Source organism: Onychostoma macrolepis, chromosome 22, assembly GCF_012432095.1.
Source record: "Onychostoma macrolepis isolate SWU-2019 chromosome 22, ASM1243209v1, whole genome shotgun sequence".
Classification (NCBI taxonomy): domain Eukaryota; kingdom Metazoa; phylum Chordata; class Actinopteri; order Cypriniformes; family Cyprinidae; genus Onychostoma; species Onychostoma macrolepis.
Genome location: NC_081176.1, coordinates 33,752,229 through 33,772,893, shown reverse-complemented (window position 1 = coordinate 33,772,893; position 20,665 = coordinate 33,752,229). Strand labels below are relative to the sequence as shown.

The 20,665-nt window shown below is 35.2% G+C and overlaps 1 protein-coding gene across 1 annotated transcript in view; it reads left to right on the top strand.

The window, feature by feature from the left end:
* Positions 1 to 14,116, top strand: part of kcnh1b (potassium voltage-gated channel, subfamily H (eag-related), member 1b) — a 60,091-nt gene extending 45,975 nt beyond the window's left edge. Inside the window, exon 11 of the mRNA XM_058761355.1 lies at positions 9,985 to 14,116. Within this exon, the coding sequence (XP_058617338.1) occupies positions 9,985 to 10,788 (804 nt within the window). The 3' untranslated portion in view covers positions 10,789 to 14,116. The remainder of the gene's footprint in view (positions 1 to 9,984) is intronic.
* Positions 14,117 to 20,665: the final 6,549 nt, after the last annotated feature.

The window sequence follows — 20,665 nt, the reverse complement described above, 5'->3', positions numbered from 1 at the left end:
CGCTCTCTAACAGCTGCTTATCTTACTGAGACATTTCTGTGTGCTTTTAATTCAGACAAATCTCTCTTGCTTTTCACCTTCCCTGCAAATATAATAATATTTAATTTCTCTTGTATCCTTTTCACAACATCTTTCCTTTTAGTTCTGCATTTGTTCAAGCGGGTCAGGCTTTTCATGATCCTCATTGGTATTTAAATTCAATCTCCCACAGACTCATCCTTTATTTACATTCTCCTCCATTTTCTGTTCCTGTCTGTGTCTCTCGTATCATCGATCTGTGGCCGGGCTTGTGCTATAATTGTGTCTGTCTGTATATGATAATCACACCACAGCGCTAAAACATGTGCGGCCCGACCTGGCCCTGTGCACATGTAACAACAGTGTCTTGTTTTCTTTGTAATACATGGCTCTCAAAAGGCCTCATACCGTTGATTTAGGTCACATCCAACCCTGGGGAAAGTATCTAGTCTCTTGTTTGCCCACAAAAAGTGCTTAATGAGGTTGTTGAACCAGTTTCAGGTGAGTGGCTGCTTGTGAAATATTATATTACAGAAGCATGTTCACCTTGTGAATAGATTCTGCTGATGGGCAGGTTTGGAAACTATCTCAAGCATGTAATTTTATAAAAAATGACACGTAATGAATATATGTCCAACAAATTACTTCACCTTCATCACATTAAGGTCAAATAGACAGTTTTTCCCAACACATTATTGAGTGTTCATATGTCTATAGTGTTGTCTTTGATTGCTGCATGCAAAAACATTTAGTATAATCAGTGTAGTCTGATTCACAAACAAATTATTCTAATGAGACTTTAATTAATTGCACAAAAGATTTCAATCTCACAGATGATCAGTTTGCTACCTACTGTTTAAAAAAAAAAAAAAAAAGTAAATAAAACAGTACACATTATTTCATGATAACTTATATGTAGTTGCGACCTCATGACATTGCATGTAGATAATAGGTAATAAAAAAAAAATTCAATAACCAATATATTTCAATATTTGGGATAGTATGTCGCTCTGAAATTTTAAATTCTTATATCACTTGAGGGTTGCACAGTCAATTTTTGAATGGTTCATCTTTGAGACATCCAGCTGTTTCCTGTCACCTCTATGCTAATAATGGACAATGGAAGACAATTTTAAGTCCTGTGACTCTACTGATCATCATGAGCAGTAAATTGTCACTGGTCACCTTCACTGGAGCGAGTAAATGAAGATGGAAGTGTGCTAGAGCGCGTTAATGATATACTGTAACAGCTGGATACATTTCCACACTCATGGGAGTTTGTGCTGAAAGTGCAATTATCTTACTGCGCCTCTTTAAAGACTCTAAAATCATTACTGTTAAACCTTCTGCACTGTAAAAAATTACTTACTTGCTATTTACTTAAAATATATATATATGGTAACAATATCACACTTAATATTTTTGAGTAGTTTTTAAGGCTTGGTTTTTTAATGGAATCTATGTAAAATCTCCTAAATTAATTAATCTATGACACAATGAATTTAATATAATTTGTGAAACGTGCTCATTCTTTTAAGTCGGTTCTCAAAAGTCTGTGATTTTGAGTGAGGACTGTTTGTATTTGACTTTGAGTTATTTTGTACATTTAAAAGACTGTATACAGCCAAACAGCTCAAGTAGGAAAATACTTGAGAAATATTGGACAGTACTGCACTAGCACGAGCAAAGCTACTGCTCATTGAACAAGGCATAATGCCTTATAGGAGTAGTATCCATAACCATAAGCTCTTATGGTAACCATAAGCTACTCTTCTGCACAATGCACAATGGATTGCACTGCACAATGGAAACTTCAATGTAACAGAAATTCTTTCAAATGTCAAACATAACTAAACATTAAAGGTCCCATGGCATGAAAATTTCACTTTGTGAGGTTTTTTAACATTAATATGAGTCCCCCTAGCCTGCCTATGGTCCCCCAGTGTCTAGAAATGGCGATAGGTGTAAACCGAGCCCTGGGTATCCTGCTTCACCTTTGAGAAAATGAAAGCTCTGATGCCCAATCTGGAATCTTCCCTTTATGTTGTCATACGGGGAAAGGTTACCTCCCCTTTCTCTGCTTTGCCCGCCCATGAGAAAATGAGCTACTAACGTGCGAGGCGAGCGCAATATTTTTTTTTCCTCGAGAGACATCATGGCTTGCAAACGAGCGAAGCATGGCAGTTGCTCAGTGTTTGGATGAACAAATGAACACCGAAGTATTTTTTTAGTTCCTTCATCCGACTCTATGGCTAGCATTACCTACATGATAATAACTGTAATAGCATACATAAACAAACCAACTAAAGTACCGTATCCAGACACAATATTTTAAACTAACCATTCGGAGACGTCCTGCTGTAGCCGCTGAGTTGCAACTTCTTCATCCGGTGCTTCTCCATCCGGATCAGATTCTGGGTCAAACTGAAAAGCTTGAAGGACTGTGTGTCTACGAGCCATTGTGATACATCCACTGTCAACATTAGCGCATGGTAGCACATGGTAGCGGAAGATGGTTAAGGCCACACACCCACCCTCCACCTTGCCCCGCCTCTCTCCTCCTCATTAGCATTTAAAGCTACAGACACAGAATGGCACGTCCTAAGGAAAGCTCATTGTGGGACTGGCTCGTAGTGGCTGAAATTCTGCACCAAGGCTGAATTTCGGGAAAACAGACCTCAGATACAGTACTAGGGACCACTTAGGCATATATAAAAGCATCCAAAAAGCAGCATGTCATGGGACCTTTAATAGATGTTTCCCTTAACTCAAAAACGCATTTCATTTCAAAATTTACTCTCCATATCCAGCCATATGCAAAGCATGCTGGGAACTAACAATCACCTCTAAAATAAAACTGCAAAATTGAGCTAATTCTCCTAAAATAAATAGGTAGCCTTCTTTCTTTCTTTTTTTTTTTTTTTTTTTTTTTTTAGTTTAATCAGTTCCTCAATTCAAGCCTCAAAACTGCTTAAGTTTCCTTTAAAAAAAATTAGGAATTTATTCTTTTGTTAGTAAAAAGTCCTCAATATTTTCTATACAACACCGAATCACAATTTCTTTAATGAAATATACTCACTATTTTTAATTATCACCTTAGTTGTTTTTAATGAAAATTACAAGACCCATGATTAATTTTTTACCGTGTGGTAATGTCTTAAAGAAACAGTTCAGCCAAAATAGAAAATTATGCCATCATTTACTCACATTCATGTCGTTCCAAATCCACACGACTGTTTTCAAAACACAAAAATATGCAAAAAAAAAAAACAACAACTCTATTTTCTACAAATTAACAGAGACGTTGACACATTTTAGTCAACTTAATTTTAAATATATTTTTGGTCAAAAAAGCTAATGATGACATCCATTCACTCACATGAGATCGCAGCAATAGAAAGCAGCAACAACCCAGCAATCCAGTCAATTCCCGGCCTACATTTTTTCTTGTTCGAGAAGCTGTTTCACTCACAACATAAGGAAGAAAAGACAATTACAACTACTGTTTCATGCCAACTTTGAAAGTTTTTGTCATTGAAACCAGTGGGTTATTGACTGCATCGATAAACATATGTAAAATGTGCTTTTGCCAGCTCTAGTGAAACACGTTTGTCTTGGACATGCAGCACTATCAGACAGATGATTATGTAGCATGTTATGCTTTTCATGTTATCTCAAACTCATATAAATATCAAAAATATGTGTTTGTTGTGTTCAGTCAGTTTTCTGACTTATAAACTATGAACCTCTCTAACCTCCAAAACTCATTATCTTTAGCTTTGACACATCAGAAAAATGACACTCCTGAATATTGTCTGCCTCCAGTCCAATGCTGCTCCCTCCGCACATCTCACAGTCATCCGTCTGATCTGATAGAAAATCCATTTATTTTTGCACCTTACAATGCACTTAAGTGGCTTCATCAGGAAGCAGATTCATGTGACCTGGCAAGTAAACAAAGTCTCGCTGAGTCAGTCTGCAGACAGGAATGAATTAATGAAGCAACATCATTAACACATTAGGACAGCTTCCGCTTCCATCAACATATTGCTTGTAATTAGGTTTGCAAAAAACATTTGTCAGTTCTAAACGCCCTGTGCTTAATTTTAATCTGTTTTACATTTAAATGCAGTACCATTCAGTGTCCAACACCTTCAGTGATCAATCTAATCTAAATAAGACAAATTAAATCAATAGTCTTCTCTCTCAATTGTGAAAGATTTCCCTAGAGACAGGAGTGTTTTTTCAGGGAGTCGGTGACTCCTTGAACAATAAGTGGATTAGAAAATAATTAAGAAATAGTATTAACTGTAAACAATTGGAATTAATTCAATTGTAGCAATATTCAAAGTAAATGCATGAAGCACTAGCCAACATAAAGAAGGAAAACAGGAATTCTGCTTTCATTCAGCCTCCAGGTTCATTCATAATTAAGTAAAATAAAAATATAATAATAATTCCCCCAGGGTATGAAAAGCTGTTGTCCTCCTTTTTGGAAGAACACAGCATGAAATATCTGCAGGATATTACAGTCCTCTTCCATTTGCATGTTGACTTGGACAATTACCACCATGTCTACAAGCTGAAGGCCAATGTAGACCCAGATAAATTTGTCTTGGATGTAGAGTGAGATGTGTTTGAAGAAACTGACTGAGGTTTTGCCAAGTAAGACATATTTCTGGATCAGCATCTTTTGTTGATCCTGTGATAACATTCTTGTTAAACAAACACAGTGATACCCAAAGGGTTAAGGATTGCCTGGTTATCATTGACCAGTTAGCACCTCACTTTTTGAGGTGACCTTGAGCTTTGCAAGATTCAAAGCCCCCCCCCCCCCACACAAAAAAACAAACATGATGAGGTCAACAGGCCATTTGTGCATATTGACACTGCAAGCAACATGTAAATCACAGATATTTCTTTATGTTCTAGTAGATGTTTTACCAGTGACTGTTTTTTTCAACCCATGCTCATTGAAAAAAATTGCCTGTAGGAACATTTCGGGCAAAATTATGTTACATTGCTTTTTCAAAAATTTACAACACTTTTGAAGTGAAATTTCCAGTAAGTGATGCTAAAAGCGTATTCATTTTTATCCAGATGAGCATGAATCTGGAAATGTTTTATTATGCTGGTTGTTGTACGTAATGTGGTAGTTCAGAAATTAAATTCCTAATTAGTGGTGCTAAAAGGCTCAATGGTTTGAAAATAATGAACCACTTGTACTAAAACCTACTTTAAACCTGATAGCATTAACAAAAGGAAATATGATATAAAATGCATTTGCTTAAGCAACTATGTTATTTTAACTTCTACAAGTCTTAGAGCTCTTTTATCGTGGCTCATGTTTCACAGATTCGTACCTGAGCTTCATAGTGCTTTACCAGGTGCGCTACCGAGCAAGTTTACTTAAGTCAGAAAAGCTATACATATGGAACTGGTTTTGTGAGACAAATGTTAAAATGTACTAGTTTACAAATCATGCACTATGGTAAAAGTGTTTTAAGGTCATAACATAGTATTATGCAAGGAACTGCACAAAAATAAGTTAAACCTGTTATACCTGATTACATGTAATCTGGATTACGTAATCAGATTCCAAAAATGAAGTACTTGTAATTAGAGTAAATTACATTTTAAAATACTCATAATCGGACTACAGTTACCTTTTTATAGATTACATGATTACATATTATTCACACAATAGCAATAAATTATTCCTAATTTATTGATTCTCTCTAATTCCTCTTTTTCATCTTTGAAATTTTCCTTTCTAAAATAGCCTGCCGCTTATATACACTCAGAAACTCAGAACTCAGGACATTCACACAGAGATCAGTCATTACACAGCATTTGACCACTGTATTTACAAAGATCATTTCAGGATTAAGCAGTGTTTCAACTTTGCATCAACTACTGATGAACACATTCATTTTTATTTGAATGATCAATCAATAGGTTATTTAACCATGTATTATTGAAAGACTTTTGTCTTTCAGACTCATTATTTACATGTAATGCAGACATTCACAAACTTTTTGTCATCTGAACCTCTTTCACCTATTGTATTTACTTTAAAGGGGTGGTCAACCAGCTATTTTCAAAGGCTTGATTGTGTTTATGGGGGGCACTGTAACACGTGTTCATGCTTCGTTTTTTTTTTTAATTAATTAATTTTTTTTAAATAGCATTATTTTTTTATATATTTTACAGCAGTTTCCGTTCTCCTGAAAACGGTCTGTTGACTTCCTGGTTCTATGAAGCCCCTTCCTCAGAAATACGCAATGGGCTCGAATGGTTATCTGGCCCAGTGTGTTGTGATTGTTTGCTCCTGGGGGCAGGGTTTATGTAAATTTTAGGGTTTGTGATATCACAAACCAAGGAAGAAGCTCGTTGTAATCCCTACCAGCCGTTTGTTATAGGCCTTAAAAAGCAAATTCTGTAACAGAAAATATATGTCTTTGCATTGAACTTTGCAGATGTTGTTTATGCTCAAACAGGAACATTACACATTAACTATAGTAAAAAAAAAAAGGTGTGTGTTCAGTTCTCTGGCATTGGTTAATTGTCATATGGCATGCAGGTAAATATAAAATATTTGTTTTTAATTTTAAAATTATTTATTTTAATTTTACATGATTTATGATTAAATTAATTGTTAGCTTATCATTAAACTCACAAACCCCCTGCAGTTCCTTTATGAACCGCAGTTTGGGAAACCTTGATGTAATATAATGTTTAATACACTTCATGTTGTTAATTACAATGAATGGAATATATATTTTCTTACTCTTTGTATTTTTACACCATTATGGTACAAGATTATCCTATTTAAATCAATGTGATAAGCAAGTTAGGACAAAGGTAATCAAAAGTAAAAATCTAAAAGTAATCAAAAAGTAATCTGATTATATTACCTAAAATGTGTGACTACAATTTTTTTTTGCCATGTAATTTGGAATCAGTAACAGATTACAATTTGTAAGTAATCTACCCAGCTCTGCCTACAAGTTACACCTGTATTTTACCTTACATATTACAGCTTTAGATAGGGTTTGTGTTTGGAACCCTGTGTGTTTCTGTAGTCTCATAGTATTTACAGCTCATGATCGGCTGTGATGTGATGCATTTGGAAATGAGTTACCATGAGCAAAAACGGCAGCATGCAAATCACAGACCTCAAGGGGGTCTTTTGGCAACTGACAAACACATGGGATTCAGAGTCATTCACATGAATTTGACCAGAGGAACCGAGACCAACCAGGATTTTAATCCAGGAAAAAAAAATAAAAAAAATCATGTTAACCTTTCGTGTACAGCCGCTTATCAGCTTATTGTATAAATTGGATTTGCTCTTTCAAAAATTGGTACACACTTGCTTCTACAATGCCTGATTTTCATGCACCGTGAAGCTAAAGATAGCAGTGACTAACCCCTCTAGCAACACTTCAAAATGAACCATGTGACTCGCTCCTCATTGTTCGAGATGCTCAAGGGTCAAGAGCTCAGATAGATGTAGTGAAGTGCACAGTGACCAAGGGCTCTGAAAATTTCTAGGTCAATGATGTGTTGCTCATTTATGTCATCCTAGCCATTAGTTTATTCATTAAATATGCAATTTTCTGTAATGAGCATGGTTTTAATTTATGTTTTAAAATTAATTTTGATATTCATGGGGGACATAAAGTCAAAAATTCATGGCAATACAACCATCATGACATCATAATGAAGAAAATGGCCTCATTAAAACAAACAAACAAAAAAAATATTATAATAATATCACTGCAACAGATTTACTGCTTATTTAAAATAAAAAAAATCCTTTGTCTATAAAATCATGTGGTGCAACCAACATGCAGAAAAATCTTGAGACAGGAAATTATGTCATAGAGAGATCTTAAAATACAGGTAATTTAGGTTTTAAAATATCATGTGGTGCAACTCCCCAAACCTTTTATTTACACTTATTTTTTTGTATTTATAAATAATATACAATTAATTTATAATAATATAATAAATAATAATATACTGTATAGTGATTTCTATAACTTATATGCATAATGGTATGTGAAATGGACTTTTAAAACCCCTTTTTACTGTCATTTTATAGTGTTTATAGCTCATGATAACATCTATGTGTAAGAAGTTTGAAATTAAATTATTAATAAATTATTTTATAATTTTGAAGATTTTAAAGGGTGAAATCATCCTATAGTGTCCACTGTATTGGACACTAACCATTTCCTCGTGATCTAAATACATCTTTGTGCATGTTGGTACAAGGAGGGTTATATTTGCAATTTCAGGAAAATGTATGTAATATGCTTTTTCACATGCATTGGTGTTATGTTCCCAAAATGTTTATGGTAACTTATAGAATGTTGTATAAATCAACATTATTTACAAACATTATTTAGTTTTTAGAAAGGTTAACCAAAGAAAGACATGTAATGCAGCATTCCGCCATTTAAATGATATTATAATAATAATAATAATAATGATGATTATTATTAATATATGCTATTATTATTATTATTATTATTATAAAACGATTAAGATGTGTACACACGTATTGTAACAGTTGCCTTCTGTTACAAGGTTTATTTTGGGTGCTATGCTCATCCTGACCTCTAGGTGGCACCTGTGGCCTCACCTTTTTCTGTATAAGAAAGGAAGCAGTAGAGTAAGAAGCAGATTCAGTTTGAATCCCTTATGACTTCATGGTTGTACAAACAATCCTGGTTGGAGAAACATTTAGTTTGCTGCTCAACCGTACGTTTATTGTTCTATTTTGTACCTTGTTGTCTAAATACAATTTGAGGGTACTTTTAAGTTTAACCTTTAGTGGAGTTTACTGTTTAATGTTTTGTGTATTATGTTTGTTTGGTTACTATATGGACTCTGATAAGTTGTTATCTTTTCTAGAGGATTTTTGTTTGTCCCAATTCATGCTAAGGTGGCATGCTAGTGTCAATAAGGAATGGATGCATGCATGATTGCGCCTGTCCAAGGATTTTACCCAAATCTTCCCGGCCTACCTCTGCAAGGATTTTACATTGCATCTATTGTCTCATCAACAGATAAGACTGTTAAACTACTTATGAACTGCACTACTTTGCAAGACCTTTACAAAACGTCATCCGCATATGTGGACATTCCGTATTTGAAACCCTACTCATCTATTCTGGACATTGTGGTTTTGTTTTGTTTTATGACTGTTTGCTGGGGTAATTTGTGTATTTGGGAAGCATGTAATATGGGGTTTGGGAATATTTGATGAGGATAGTTTAATACAGTTTGGAAAAGGGATGTCCATTGTCTTTGTCCTTTTTTTTTTTAGCATTAATCAAAACTTTATTACACTGTAACCTATAGGACCTCTTGCAAAATTGATTCCCCCCTTTTTCCTGTAACAGGTTTAAAGTAGTCGGGACAGTTATAGTATGGTGTAAGAAAATGTTAGCACTTTTTTATTTGATAGCTGCACCACATTACATTTTTATAATGTGGTCTAAAGGTTATTCAAAACCATATAAAACAACATGAAAAAACAACAACAACTTGGCACATTTTAAACCAATGATTATCTCTGTCAAAGATACTCTTATATTGACCCTTGTATAAATTAAAAGCATATTTTTTATTACAATCTTCAATTCCAGCAATATGCCAGGTTTTCTAATACTGTAGATCTATGTGAGGAACAGTCCAAAATTCAGACCAAAAGTCACTATTTGCTTAAAATCTTGCCCTCTGCATAAGCTCTCAAATCCCATTCGTGTTGCATTTGGCTCATTTAAATGCATGTTGTGCATTATGGTCATCAAATGATGTCTTTAATGCCGAACCTGCCTAATTCCAGCTTAAATATTGGTCTGTTCTTTACATAAGCTATCAGATAATCAATTCTTTTAAAACTGAGTTCATCCTCATGTATAATTATACTCTCCTGTTTGAATCATACAGATCATCTTCCGTAAAATAAGTGACGTCAAACAGGAGGAAGAGGAGATGCTGCGACGGAAGAACGAAGCGCCTCTAAATCTTCCTCCAGATCACCCGGTGCGACGTCTCTTCCAGCGGTTCCGTCAGCAGAAAGAGGCCCGTCTGGCGGCGGAGCAAGCAAGTCAAGGAGAACCGGACGTGGAGCGAGGCAGAGCGGAGACTGTGGTACACGAGATCACTGCAACCACCAGCGTCGTCACAGTCACTGAAAGTCCAGCCATACCGGTTACCTCTGTGTCCTCCTCCTCTACGTCTAGAACATCATGTCAAGCCAAACTCTGCACTCCTGTGGCCCCTAATGGAAACTGTACAGGAAACAAGTCAGCGGAACCTCCCAAAAACAAAGGCTGGGGGCGGTTTAAAGATGCCACAGCCAAGTCTGATCTCTCCTGGTGTTCTGTGTCCAAAGCCGAGTCCATGGAGATGCTTCCAGACAGGACTAAGTGGAACTCGTGGGACAGCGGCATCACCAAGAGTGACGGGAGCGCTCGAACCCCTCAGGATCGGAGCCCCTTGCAGGTCGAGGGCAAGCGAGCCTTTCGCCCCATTCCAGAGCAGAATCTTCAGGCCTGCTTTATGGAACTGAAGCAGGAGCTGCGAGGAGACATCCTCTCCCTCAGCAGCAGAATGAGCGCGCTTGAAGGCCAGCTCGCCGAGATGCTCCAGCTTCTCAAAGACAGAAAGACCTCAGGATCTTCACACCTATTTGACATGTCAAGACCAGATTCTCCAGATTCAGAAAAGGATGACAACATGTTCTCCTAACTGCGTTTCATATCTGATGCAATGGGCAGAAGGGAGCACGGTTTGGTCCTGTTGAGGTGCTCATACACTCCTAAAAATAAAGTTTCTTTTTTTTTTTTTTGCTGGGATCAGTGGCACCATGAAAACCTTCAAAGGAATAGTTCACCCAAAAATGAAAACTTTAATCTCAGGCCATCCAAGATGTAGATGAGTTTGTTTCTTCATTGGAAAAGATTTGGAGAAGTTTAGCATTACATCAGTTGCTAAATGCTGAATTTCTCCAAATCTGTGTAACATCCACGGAAGTTTTACATTTCACAGAAGAATCTATATAGTGGAAAAGCATTCTTTAGATGATTAAAACGTTCTTCACACCAAGAAAAAAAAAAAAGGTTCATTTAAGAACTGTTCAATTTTTAAGTTAACTCAACTAGCCAATGACAACTTAAAAACTTTAGTTCAACTAATGAATAAAAATCAGTCCTACTGAGTGTTAAAAGATGTATTAGTGCAACCACACTATAAAAAAAAAAAAAAACTCCGCTTATGAAACTCAACAATGGTGACCATTAAAAAAATAAAAATGCATGCTGGGAGCCATGGATGAGTTTTTTTCTATGCTAGTACCCAGCATGAATTGCAGTTTTTTTTTTTTATGGTAACCATTGTTGAGGTTCACAAGCTGATTCTTGATGTCTGTGTGAGTCGGATTGCTACCGTAACCATACCTGCATCTCATTGCAACTTGTTTAACATATTTGTTCATTAATATAAATGTTTGCTTTTATTTTTAAGAGGCAAATACTACCCATATTATGTAGAAAACTTTGAAAATAAACATTAATTCTTTTTTAACAATTCCCTTTCTATTAGATTTGTGTTAAAACTCTGCTCTGACAGGTTTTTAACATTTGATAGACTGACTTTTATTCATTAGATGAGCTAAAGTTGTCAGTTGCTAGTTGAGTTAACTTAAAAAGTTGATTGCAATAGGTTGCCTTATTTTTTGAGTTAGGTCAACTTTTTTTTTTTTTTACAGTGTAATTTTTTTAGAGTGATATGGTGCAACGGCACTTATTTTTTTAATCAAATTCCTTTGCCTTCAGTTGAACAAGAATTACACGCTTTAATAATCAACACATAAATATATGGATATATGGAACTTACATATTATGGAATATGTCACTATAATGAATATCAGTTGTCAATTCTTTTGTACAATGGTTGACATTTTTGTATGGTCATCTAAATCAACTTCTGTTTTTACTGTTAAATTATATGTCTGATAATTTGTCAGTCAGTCAAGCAAAATGTGACAATTTATGAATGATTTCCTCAGCTATTGTTTTATGGATAGGCCCATTTTGCTACCTTGCACATACTGTTGAAGCCACATATCAAAAGTCTTTAACCTGGAAAATCATCAACCTGGTTATTGTATGTTTGGGACTGACAAAATGTGCTGTATGATGAATATACGTTTTTTCACATAGAATCATCTTGGTATCATACTCTAAAATACTGTAGCCTGTTTATGTGACTAAATGCTGTGCTCTTAATAATGTGACAATATGCAATATAGCAATAGTGACAAATGCAAAAGAACCAAAATTCCCCTGTCCGTGAATCCTTGGTGGATGTTAAATACGTTGCACTTGTTTTTGATTTTTAACAGCTTCATAACTCTGGCTCTTTTATTTTAGATCAACTTAAAAAAAAAAAAAAAAAACACTTAAAGGAAATAGTTAAGGGAAAGTATTATGCTAAATTTGGGAATATCAAAAAGTGTATTATGTACTGTATGTACCATTTCTATCAGATGTACAAAGTTAACAAATTAGGTGGTGGATAAGCAATAATGATAACTGATTAAGTGTATAAATGAGGCATATGCCATTGTCTGGAGTAATATGAGAACAAATGAAGCATGAAATAAGGAGCAGCAGTGTTATTTAGCATGTGATTTTAGCATTATTGCCAAAAATCTATCATCTTTTATAAAGTGTTAAGTCCATTTTGTTTTGTAAATGTCATTTCCAAGAAACTGAAGGAGAAAGGTATATCATAGCGTGTCCTAGCCAATGAAGTGTTAAACGCTTGTTTTGAAAAATTTGCACTGCACAACTTTAATGTTTGATTCAATGTATATCCTGTACGCATAATGAATCAGTGTGTACACTGTGAAACTGACTTGATGGGACTTACTGATTGTACTTTTATTTTTACTCTGATTTTAGTCTGAAGATAATTAGAAAAATGGAACAGAAAAATATTTTAAAGCTGATAGCAGTGTCTTACCTTCACATTAGCTTTGAACAATTACTGTACTTTTTTTTTTCAAGATCCAAGTTTAGCTAAATAAGAGGACATACTTTGTTATTAAAGTATGACGGTTCTAAATGGGAAATCTAATACGGCCACTTTGGGAATGAATACACACACACACACAAAATTCTTCATGTAAAATCACTCATATCAGGTCATGGGCCTTAACACAAAGGTTAGGTCTCATTTTTTTTTATCTTAAAAGGAATATAAATTACAGTATTTGTACTTATTTTTATTTTTTATTGTGTCCTGTTGATCTATATAAATGAATAACATGAAAGCACAAGAAATTAAACTGTCAATTCAAAGGTGTCAAATGTTCATATGAAATCATTTATACTTTGCATTAAATATTATTCATATTCATAACTTTAAATTCTCGACTTGCTAAAATCAATTTTAGTGAAGTATTTTTGTGATACACAGTGTTGTTGAAATAATGTTTTTGAAATAAGTATCTTCTGCTCACCAAGGCTGCATTTATGTGATTAATAATAGTCAAAAACAGATATTATAATTTAAAATAACTGTTTTCTGTTATGAATTTTCATAAATCATGTTTTTTATTGTTTTATTGACCTGTATTTTATTATTATTATTATTATTATTATTTTTTGTTATTATTATTTAATCGAAACAACACAACTGCAGTTTGATTGATATTAATTGGAATTCAGGATTAAAAAAAACATGATTTTTGAACATTTTTAAAAATGGAGTTATCTGTTTTTGCAAATGATCTCTTCATATGTTAAACTGTAATTGATTCCTGTGATCAAAGCTGAATTTTCAGCATCATTACTCCAGTCTTCAGTGTCACATGATCCTTCAGAAATCATTCTAATATGCTGATTTGCTGCTCAAGAAACATCTCTAATTATTAATGTTGAATACAGTTGTGCTGCTTCACATTTTTGTGGAAACCGTGATGATTTTTTTTTTCTTTCAGCACTCTTTGATGAAAAGGAAGTTAAAAAGAACAGCACCGAAATGTCTTTGCTGTCACTTTTGATCAATTTAATGCAACCTTGCTGAATAAAAGTATTTATATATTTAAATGGCAGTGTGTCGTTTTCTGAAACATATACTCTCATCAAGCACAGCACAAGCGGCAGTAGCTCATGTTAGCCTGTCGAATCCTGCCACTGTTCTTCATGGGTTTGCTTTGCCTTTATTGCTCTGACTCCTTCAGACAGTAGCAATTAAAAACGTCTACTTTCTCTGATGGGTCTCATAATCTGATTAGGGCCACAGAGCCCGTCTGATCCTCAGAGCATTCTGGGACAGATATTTAATTAAAGTGCAAGTTGATGTCTTATGCTAATCACCTGCATCATGTTCTCTAGATAAGTAAAGCTGAGTTACAGGCCCTTTAATTCAATTCCTTGACAGGTAAATTAAATGCGCAATTAATATTTATTACACAAAGGGCCATTTGATGTCAGAATTTTAGACATGCTAGTATCAGATTAAGCTAATGCTTGGTTTAACCTGTAGAGTACACATTTCCAGTTCAGTCAGGAATCATATGGTGCAGGCTGTTGCAATAGACACGCAATCTAGCAATCAAATCATTTACAACACGGCACAAGCTGAATGGCCTCTGCTGATTCTGCAGCCAATGAGCTTGATCGCACAACATTTATATAGTCTGGCTCAAGTGTTCGCTGTAAGCTGGTCCTGCAGTCTGCTATCAGAGTTCCTCTGAAACCCTCCACCTGTCTAGATTTGCTATGGGATTTACCTATTCATGCAGCAGCAGCATGTCTTACATGCTCACATGCTCTATATATTGGCAGTAGCAAGCCAACACATCTTTTAAAGCAGCAACATCAGATCAGATCTGCCAAGACCAAATACACTAACATTGTCACATCCATGAACATGATAAAACTATTCTGAGAGTTATCAAGATCGCAATATATTTAAAGGGGTGGTTTACTGCTTTTTTTCTTTGCTTGATTGCGTTTATGGGGTGCAATATAACATGTCTTCGTGTTTCGTTTGTTAAAAAACGCCTTATTGTAAGCCGCTTTCTCCTCTATTTGAACGACCGGTTGACTTCCTGATTCTCTGAAACCACTCCCTCAGAAACAGGCAATGGGCTCAGATTGGTTAGTTAGGCCAGTGTGTTGTGATTGGCTAAACTTCACGCCCATTACCTTCGCGGGCGACAGTCGCATGTGCTCCAGTCAAATGTAAATAATGGTGTCAATATTGCCGTATCAGTTTGAGCCAGAATCAGACCCAGAAAGCGGTAATGAAGAGAGTCAAGCAGAACTTCTGCAAGCACAGCTCTTACAAAACGTTTCTGAATGGAAGTTTGCTGTTGTGATTACATATAATTTTTTTAAGTTTGTACACGTTTGTCTTATACACACAAAATAGCATCGAACTAACTGGCTACTATAACCAAACAGCACTGGCTTGTGTTTACGTTCTTGATCAAATCGAAAAATTACGTCATAAAGTATACATGGAAAATACATTTACAAAATTAGTTAATAATTACAAATTCGGGTCCAAAATGTTTGTATGCGTTTGTCATAGACACACGAAATAGCATTTAACTAACTGGCTACTAAAGCCAGCGTTGGCATTTGTTTACGTCCTTGATAAAACTAAAACATTACGTCTGAAATTATACATGCAAATACATTTAAAATTATTAAATCTTACTTACAGGTTGTGGCCCAACAACTGCTGCCTCTGGTTTTAAAGTTGGAACCGCTCCATGTTTTAGTAATAGTTTCTGTGTGAATCCGGCATTGAACTCGTGTAGATTCTGGAAGCTGTCTTCCATAAAATGCGCAGCACAGAGAGCTAAATTAGGATTGTAATTGTCAGGAACATAATCAAACATAAATTTTAACCATTGTTGACGAACTACAGCGTCCGTAGGAAGCCCGAACACAGAAGACCTGACAGCTGGGTGAAAATAACACAGTTTCGACGGCATGGCTACAACTCTCCACTATAACTCTTCCTCTTCGACAAAGCCGCAGAACATGGCCTTGCCCCCTCTTTTGCATGTTCCGGAGGGAGGGGTTGATGCAAATTTATGGGTTTTTTACGTATGCAACCCGGGAAGTATCTCGTCGTAGTCCCATATGAGTCGTTTTTGTAGGCATTAAACTTCCTGATTTTTAAAAGACGATATCTCCGCTTACATTGAACTTTCAGCGCAGCAACTTTGCAGATACTGTTCATGCGCCAACAGCAATATTACACACTATTTAAAATGACAAAAGTGAAATCGCAGTAAACCACCCCTTTAAGCTTTTTTTTTATTTTTATTATAATGTCTATAAAATTAACATTTTTTTAAAATGGTCTTTGGTAACCAGTCAAAAGTTGGAATTAATTTGGATTTTTTGTTTCTTTGTTTTGGAAAGAAGTCTCTTATTCTCACCAAAGCTGCAACAATAATACAGTGAAATACAGTAACAATAATAAAAAAAAAAACTCTTTGCTATTTTAACATATTTAAAATTATGTAATTTATTTCTGTGATCAAAGCTGAATTTTCAGGAGTCATTACTCCAGTATTCAGTGTCACGTGATCCTTGAGAACAGATTTTGCTGCTTAATATTTTTTGTGGAAATCATGATGCATTTTCCCTGGAATCTTTTATGAATATAAAGTCCAACAGCATGTATTTGAAACAAATATCTTTTGTAAAATTATTAATGTCTTTATAGTCACTTTTGATCAATTTCATGTGTCCTTGCTGAAGAAAAGTATCCACACCAGCCAAGACACCAGCTGAAATCTGTCAGTAATTAGAAAGCAATCCTGCCCCTTGTCTATGGAAATTAATATTAGCTTCAGTCCCAACACCTACAGTACCAGGATGATGAAGATGAAACAAGGGTGGACATTTCAGCAAGACAATGATCCCAAACACAGCCAAGGACCTCTCAGTTGATTTCAGAGAAAGAAAATAAAACTGCTAGAATGGCCAGCCAATCACCTGACTTGAATCCAGTAGAAAATAAGAACTAAAGATCAGAGTTCATAGAAGAGGCCACAGCACCTTCAAGATTTGAAGACTGTGTGGAAGAATGGGCCAAAACAGGAGGCGTCTTGAAGCTGTCATCATCAACAAAGGCTTTTGTACGAAGTATTAAATACATTTCAGTAGCTCAATACTTTCCTCCTGTGTCATTCCATTTTATTATACATAACTTAATTTCTGAACTTATTTGTTTTGTTTTCTTTGTATGTATTGATTACTTGGATTGTTACTGACATTTGGTGAAAACAGCACCTTTACAAATATATTTACTGAGAAAAATGATGACGTAGACTGGTAGACTGGTAATGTAAACTATTACCTGGCCATTTTCTTTTATGTTTCCACATCAGAATACCATCTATTTGTTTTTCCATGTTTCCACCTCAGGATACTCATCCCAAGGTCACTTTATTCTGTATTCCAGGCTTTGCCTCGCATCCCACTGCCTTTTTTGCAGTGGCCAGACAGTGAGGGTCTTCACTGACCACCGCATGCATCGCTCCAGTCTGGACTCCAAAAACCATTTACTGCTGTATCGCTGGAGTCATTCCAGTCATTTAGAATGGATCTCAAAAGATTATAAATCAACATACACCTACCAACTACAGTTTATACCAGCTAGACTAACTACTGCTAATTTAATGATTGTCCTTACAGTCTGTGTTTTCCTTATTACCATACTGAGAGATGAAATCGGTTTATTTTATTAAAGCATATTGAAAAATGAAATCAGTTCAATTTATTTTATTAAAACATAATACACACTATATAATATTTAAGTGCAAGTACTGTAATGTTGTAGGAGGATGGGCTCATCCTGAGTCTGTTTCCTCACAAGGTTTTTTCCTTCTGCTACCTTGTGGAGTTTTATCTTGTGCCGTTTTTTTTCTTTGTCACAGTCGTCTTTGGCTGCTTTGGGAGCTGTTTCAAGGTGTAATATATGCATGCATGATATTCTGTAAAGCTGTTTTAAATGCATTGTGAAAAGTGCTGAGCTGAATATGACTTCGAGTCCATGGAAGCTCTTTGAACTGCATGGAAGGAGGTTTTAGCACAGTAATGGGGAGATTGCTGGCAACAAATTTGTGGTCTAGCTTTAACCATCTAATGCCACCAACAGGTCAAAGTTATACTTAGGCTTCAATGTTTTTTCTTCGATCATGCCTAGATTTTTCAGGGTATTAAGATTTGCTGAAATCATGAGACTCTTTAGACCTCTTTAAGTCTCTACAGATTCCTCAGCATACCAAGTACAGTGATATCAAATGTGACCCTGGACCAAGTTGCTGCGGTATATTTGTAGCAATAGCCAAAAATACATTGTAATTTTTTCATTTTATGCCAAAAATCATTAGCATATTAAGTAAAGATCATGTTCCATGAAGATATTTTGTAAATTTCTTAACGTAAATGTATCAAAACTTATTTTTTGATTAGCAATATGGATTGCTAAGAACTTCATTTGGACAACTTTAAAGGCGATTTTCTCAATATTTAGATTTTTTTGCACCCTCAGATTCCAGATATTTAAATAGTTGTATCTCAGCCAAATATTGTCCGATCCTAACAAACCATACATCAATGTAAAGTTTATTTATTCAGCTTTCAGGTGGTGTATAACTCTCAATTTCGAAACATTGTCACTTAAGACTGGTTTTGTCGTCCAGGGTCACATGTACATTAATCACCCATATTGACGTAAAACGGGGTCTTTTTTACTGTATTGTGACACAACTTGAGAGCGAAATATAACATTGTTGAAGTGACTTTTGTTTCAGTTGGTTTAATGTCCCAGATAATCACAGAATTATTCTGAATCACAGAATAATGATACCAATTTATGCATGGTTGTATTGCCAACTTCTCTTACAACGTTCATGGTGATCTTCACCGAAATTCACTTGACACTATGCTGAAAAAAAAAAAAAAAGGTTTTGTTTGTTTTGTTTTTGATGTACCAAACTCTATTTAATTTGATCCCTGATAAATGTACTCAATGTGTCTGGCAAAAGGTAGATTTTGGACCTTGGGTACTCAAGGGTACTCATATATTACTCAAAGTTAATAATTATTAATAACGGAACATGCCTATACAAACACATACATGCTAACATGAAGGACAGTGAAAGTGTGGTAACATTGGACAATTTGTAATTACTTCCACTTGCAAGACTTTAACCTCCAAGATTCAAAAAGAGGAAGAGGCCAGTTTCCACTCTCAATGTCAAACCAAAATATTCATCAATTTCTGCAGCTGAACCAGATATTCATTTTCACTTCTTCTCTCTAGGGGGAAGTCCTACATCTGGTGGGAATTTTCTATGTAAGTAATAATGTACAAAATAATACCACAAAATAAACCCCATCAGGGAGTCAGAACAGGTCTTCAGCTGCTCTGAGGGGATTTATTTTGTGTTAATAACCATACATTATATCCTGCTTATCACAGAGATAATGGCCAAACAAATCAAAATAAATAAAGAATTATTCTACTTATTAAATTACTTCATCTTGCATGTAAATCAACATATAAGACGAACATTCCACAGTGTTAACTTCGTATTTAATATCGTATTTCATATTTATATATTTTACTTCCAAATCATTGTGTCCTTTCCTTTGTTTTATTAAAACTATTAGTCGAAGCTAATAGCCTTGTGGGCAGTGCACTGACATACAGCACTGTTGGCTAGTGCTCCCGGTGTGTGTTCACAGTGTGTGTATGCGTGTGTGTGTGCACTTGGATGGGTTAAATGCAGAGCACAAACTACGAGTATGGGACACCATACTTGGCCACACATCACGTTCTTTCATTATTTTTCCTTTATATACTGTATATATATATATATTAAAATGATTTACTGAAGTCCAAGTTTTCCAAGGGGAATATCTACTAATGTCGGCTGGCATATTTAGTCATAATTTGGCACTAGCCTGATGTGGAAAAAGAAAAGGCAACCCAATTTTCATGAGGCTATTGTATCTGTACAATTTCAATATGAGAGTATGTTAGTGTGTTAACCAGCACAGCTGTAGTATGTCAAATGTAGTTTAGCACTCATCACACACACACACACACTCAGTCTGGCATTTGTGGTTTACGGGGACTTTCCATAGGCGTAATGGTTTTTATACTCTATTGCCCTACACCTAAACCTACCCCTTACAGGAAACTACTGGCAATTTTTGAATTTCATAAAACTCCGTTTTGTATGTTTTTTAAGCCTTTTGGTTTACGGGGACACAGGAAGTGTCCTCATAACTTAACTTAACTTAACTTAAACCATGTTTACGTTGTAGTACCCATGTTATTATACACATTTGTGTCCTCATAAACCATATATACCAGTACACACACACTGTGTTAATTAACCATGGTTTATTGTCGCATTGATTATCATTTGTATAACTACATTTTACTAAAAATACCATGTTAGTGTAGCAAAACCATGGTTAATTTGTGGTTACCATGGTTTAACTATAGTAACCATGGTTTTTTGGTTTTATTTATAGTAAAACCATGGTTAAGTTTTCGTAAGGGAGTGGTAAAT